Raw genomic sequence first — 4,475 nt, forward strand, 5'->3', positions numbered from 1 at the left:
TTAAAGCTGCCTGGCCCTCAACTTTTCCAGTTTTTTTCTGAATTTTAAGTCGTAGTTACTATCATATACAAAAACTGTTCAAAAAAGAAAAAAAATAAATGTAAAACTTGTAAATGAATAAAAAAATTCCACCCGATTCAAGCTGTAGTAGAACAAAACAGTATACAAATACTGACCTCGTACAAACATGGGTATTTTGTTAAACTTTTTGATATCATCATCATCATGAGTATATGGTGTGTGATGACGCTTAGTTTTGACATCTTCATCATCATCTTCATCATAATCATTACCATCAGCATCATCATCATCATCAGTGTTGCAGCATTTTACGGTACCATAACGGGCTATTGACAACACTGCCCGCACAATCGCATGGGTGAAACAGAATGGAATTGCAAGATGCTGCATGTGTACAGGGAAAATACTTTTGACGCTGATCTCCTCCAAAAAGTCGGTTTGAAGTTGTGACCAATAAAATTTGGATTTATCGTGTACCTCAGAAAATGTGTGACTGTAAACAAAAAATAAACGTTTTCATTGATTTTTTGGGGGGGTGATTATTTTATTTAGAGTATTGTATACTTTGCTATTACAAAATACATGTACATGTATTAAAAGATTCAAATCAAACAACCCTCTGATATTTTCCTTCATTGACGACGAACCAAAAAATAAATGCAAATTTCCAATAAATGTATGACGAAAGTCTAAATCAAATCCTTACGTTTCAAAATGAGTAATATTCTTTCAGGACAAATACTTGAAACAGTTGAACCAACGAATGGTTTAGACATGGATGCTATTACATATTTTTGTCTTCAAATTCCATGGCCTTCTTAGAACTGATCTTTATTTGAACCCGTTTGCTCTACATATATTTCAAAGATATTTTCCGTTTGAAATGGTGCAGAATTACATCCTTTGAAAAAGCATGTTGAATACTGTATACAGGGAAATTTTTGCCCCGTTTTATTTTCGCCCCTTTTCGCCCTAATCACAGGTGGCCTAAATTTAAAAGGAGCGACTTCAAAAAACATGATCTAATTTCTTAAACAAAACTGTGAGTTGGGAAATTTAAAAGGGGAAAAATTGTTCTTAAGTGCAAAAATGACCTTTTATACAGTATCCACTAGTCAAGCAAAAGCTTAATTTCGTAGTCCAAAGGACTTAGAAAGATGCTTATCCTAAGGGCTGGGAACAAGAAATTACCGGACTAACAGATAAAAGGGAAAATCAAACCTGTACATGACAATCAGCAAATTTAAAAGCAATATGACTGTTATGAGCACATAGACAGCTTTCAGATAGGGGGCCAAAAATGTCCCAAGAGATGACGGACAACGTTCTTGTATTCCTGCTCTATATATAGTTTTGTTGAAGGTACAGTCAGGTTCTTTCACTGCAATTATTCAGATACACAAAGGTATTCTAAGATATTACTTATCTTTTTCTGTGATAAATTTTCTTTTCCTTAAGGACACAAATTTGAGGAAATATCTTGAACATATTTTTTATCAATTAAACTACATACTCTTTATACCGTATAGAGAAAACCTGATTGTGTAAGAATTCGGTCGAGCCTAACTGAGCCTGGAAAAACCGTTTATGCATGCACTAAGACTGAATTAACATGGCTGTTGTAATGCAAATATCGTATTTCTGCAAAACCTAACATAGAAAATGATAACCCTTTTACAGTCATGTACCAGTCACCGGCGGACTTCGATGAAAAGCTTCACGCCTTGGAATACTAGTATCCCCAGGGACGGGTTTGTTAAGGCTTCGCCCAGATATTCAACTTGCCTATACAATATGACGTCATATTAAGATGTATGACGTGATTTTTAGAGATAAAGATTTCTTAAAATCTATATTAAAAGTTTTATTTCAGGTCAAGGAAATAAATGGAAACATATTAAGCATAATAAAAACTAAATCTTGTCATTTTTGGATGGTATAAATGGTAATCTTCAAAGGGGTTAAATACCGAACTCATAACGTTATAACTGTTGATCAAATATTTGCCGAGAAAAAATGAAACTTAGGAGAATTCATGTAAACATGTATGTGAAATAGTAGTAGTTTAAAAGTATATACCGGAAATATCGTGTATCATTAATGAGAAATAAAGATTAATAATCATATACGCTGATTTATTCTTATAACTTTTTCTTATAATTAAGACAGAAAGTGTTTTGAAATCCCGATCAGTCTTTCCTATGTCGTTCATAACAGCAAAGATGCAAAAGTTCTACATAACGCTGCATACTTTGAAACATAATTTTTGTTTGTATCGAAAGCTCGTATTCTATAGTACTTGAAAAGTACTGCTAGAGTCATGTGGTTAAAAATTCCTCGATCGTTTTTACAAAATGTATAAATTTGGTAAGGTTTCAAACTATAAACTTTAGAATATTCTTTTCTGAGAAAGGAAAGTAAGATTCTATCAGCACTATTGGTGACCCATTTTTGTATTTGCACATAATTATTTTTTCGAACAGAAATTGTAGCCCGCGTGGCGCAGTGGTTAGAGCGTCTGCTCTAGAGTCGCGAAGTAAGGAGTTGATCCTTACGTCGCGGGTTCGAATCCCACTGTGGAACGTGGAGGCCGGTCCTTCAGATGAGACCGTATAAACCGAGGTCCCGTGTCGCAGTAGGTGCTGGCACGAAAAAGATCCCTCACTGCTCAATGGCCGTAAGTGCCGAGTATAGGACAAAATTTGCAGCTCTCCACCGGCAATGGTGGCGTCTCCATATGAGTGAAAAATTCTCGAGAGGGACGTTAAATAACATACAATCAATCGAACAGAAATTATCCCCGGGGTAGTGTTGAACTTTTCATTTTTTCATTAAGGCAATAATTCTATTTATAGACGTCACTACTTATACTATGCTTATATAAATCATAACCGTTCATTATGTGCAATCAAATACTTTTTAAATGTCTTACGTTTTTCCACATCCAGATTCAGTTCGCCAAATAACATCCAATATCCATTCCTTGTAATTTTCTCCAGTTGTTCAAAAGTAAATTCGGAGTTAAATTAAGGCATTTTTCTATTTATAGACGTCACGTGATGACGTCGTAGTGGAGTGCTTCTTTTAGCCTAAGGCTCAATGACGTGTATACAATGGATAATAATAGTTATTGTTTTACCTATGGCTTTTCCGATTTATTTTACGAAAAAGTCCAAATTCGCCGAAAAATGATCTGGACACTGCCTTAACATACGTGCGTTGGATTTAATTCTACAAGTGGTAATCCAACTTATACTCATAGTTCCCTTTCTAAGGAAGAAATTCTTCAAAATCATATGCCAGTTTTGAATATTTTTAATATTCCAAACAACCAAAATGAATTTGAATTACCATATATATATTGGATTCTGTGCAACAATATATTCGAGAAGTGGTGTAAATCAGATGTGGATACTTAAAAATTCCAAGGAACTTTGGAAAATTTGAAATCACAAGATTTTACCAAAATCAACAGCTTAAAAACTTACGACATTTCAACTTTATACACAACCATTCCCCACGATAAATTAAAGTCCAGGCTTTTTTATATATCATTGACAGCTGCTTTTTCAATAGAAATGGAACTCGTAAATTTAGTTACCTCTTCATTGGTCATTTGCAAAAATTATTTTGATAAAAAACATTCCAATTGTACACACAAGTACTCTGAAGTTGACATTAAAAAGATGCTTGAGTTTCTGATTGACAATATCTATGTACCTGAGTATTAAGCAAATAAACTAAGTGTATGATTATGATGAGCAAGGATGCCTCTTCCAAAATTGTGAAATTCAGGGCCCCTGGTTCAGGGGTTCTGATGTCAGGCCAATAAGTTGGGGGCTCTATTGATTATATCGTGAAAATGCATAAATTCTTTAAATCATTTTTTTCTCTGCCCCTGGGTATTTAGAAGACAAAGTAATTGCATAGTTATGATGAACAAGGATACCTTTTCCAAATTTGTGAAATTCATGGCCCCTGGGTAAAAGGTTCTGGTGGTGGGGTTGGGTTCTATTGATTACATAGTGGAAATGCATTATTTCTTTGAAATCAAAATGCATTAATTCTTTGAAAATTCTTCTGCTCCTGGAGATCTAGGAGGCAAAGAGAGAACAAAGTTGTAATGAGCAAGGGTATTTTTTTTTATCAGATTTGTGAAATTATGGATCCTTAACAGTGTTGTATTATACTCAAGTGACAGTTAAGGTCCTTGGGCTTCTAGTTTTGTTTATATTTAACAATGGAGGATGATGATAGCTTATTACCCATATGTGTTTTAATGAAAGCAGCTGCTTATCTTTTAAACAATCGTAGAAGAAACAAAAGAACATGGACAAGTCCTTGGTTAGGGCATCGAAAAGACATGGTGCACATCCTCCTTCAACTTTGACAGAATATTTTCCAAAGCTTTCCTCCCATAATCCTTATTGTGATAATTAGTGGAAGAAAAATTC

The 4,475-nt window shown here is 34.3% G+C and overlaps 1 protein-coding gene across 1 annotated transcript; it reads right to left on the reverse strand.

Moving 5' to 3' along the window:
- Positions 1 to 3,038, reverse strand: LOC133198242 (uncharacterized). The gene is made up of 4 exons (XM_061334365.1): positions 2,954 to 3,038; positions 1,243 to 1,402; positions 177 to 514; positions 1 to 74 (listed from the first exon to the last, which is right to left on the reverse strand). The coding sequence occupies exons 1-4, from the start codon at positions 2,988 to 2,990 to the stop codon at positions 1 to 3; spliced, it is 609 nt and encodes a 202-aa protein (XP_061190349.1). The 5' UTR covers positions 2,991 to 3,038.
- Positions 3,039 to 4,475: the final 1,437 nt, after the last annotated feature.

This window comes from Saccostrea echinata, unplaced genomic scaffold (assembly GCF_033153115.1).
Source record: "Saccostrea echinata isolate AGI-Se365-2 ecotype Australia unplaced genomic scaffold, CSIRO_AGI_Sech_v1 ptg000033l, whole genome shotgun sequence".
In the NCBI taxonomy this organism is placed as follows: Eukaryota; Metazoa; Mollusca; class Bivalvia; order Ostreida; family Ostreidae; genus Saccostrea; species Saccostrea echinata.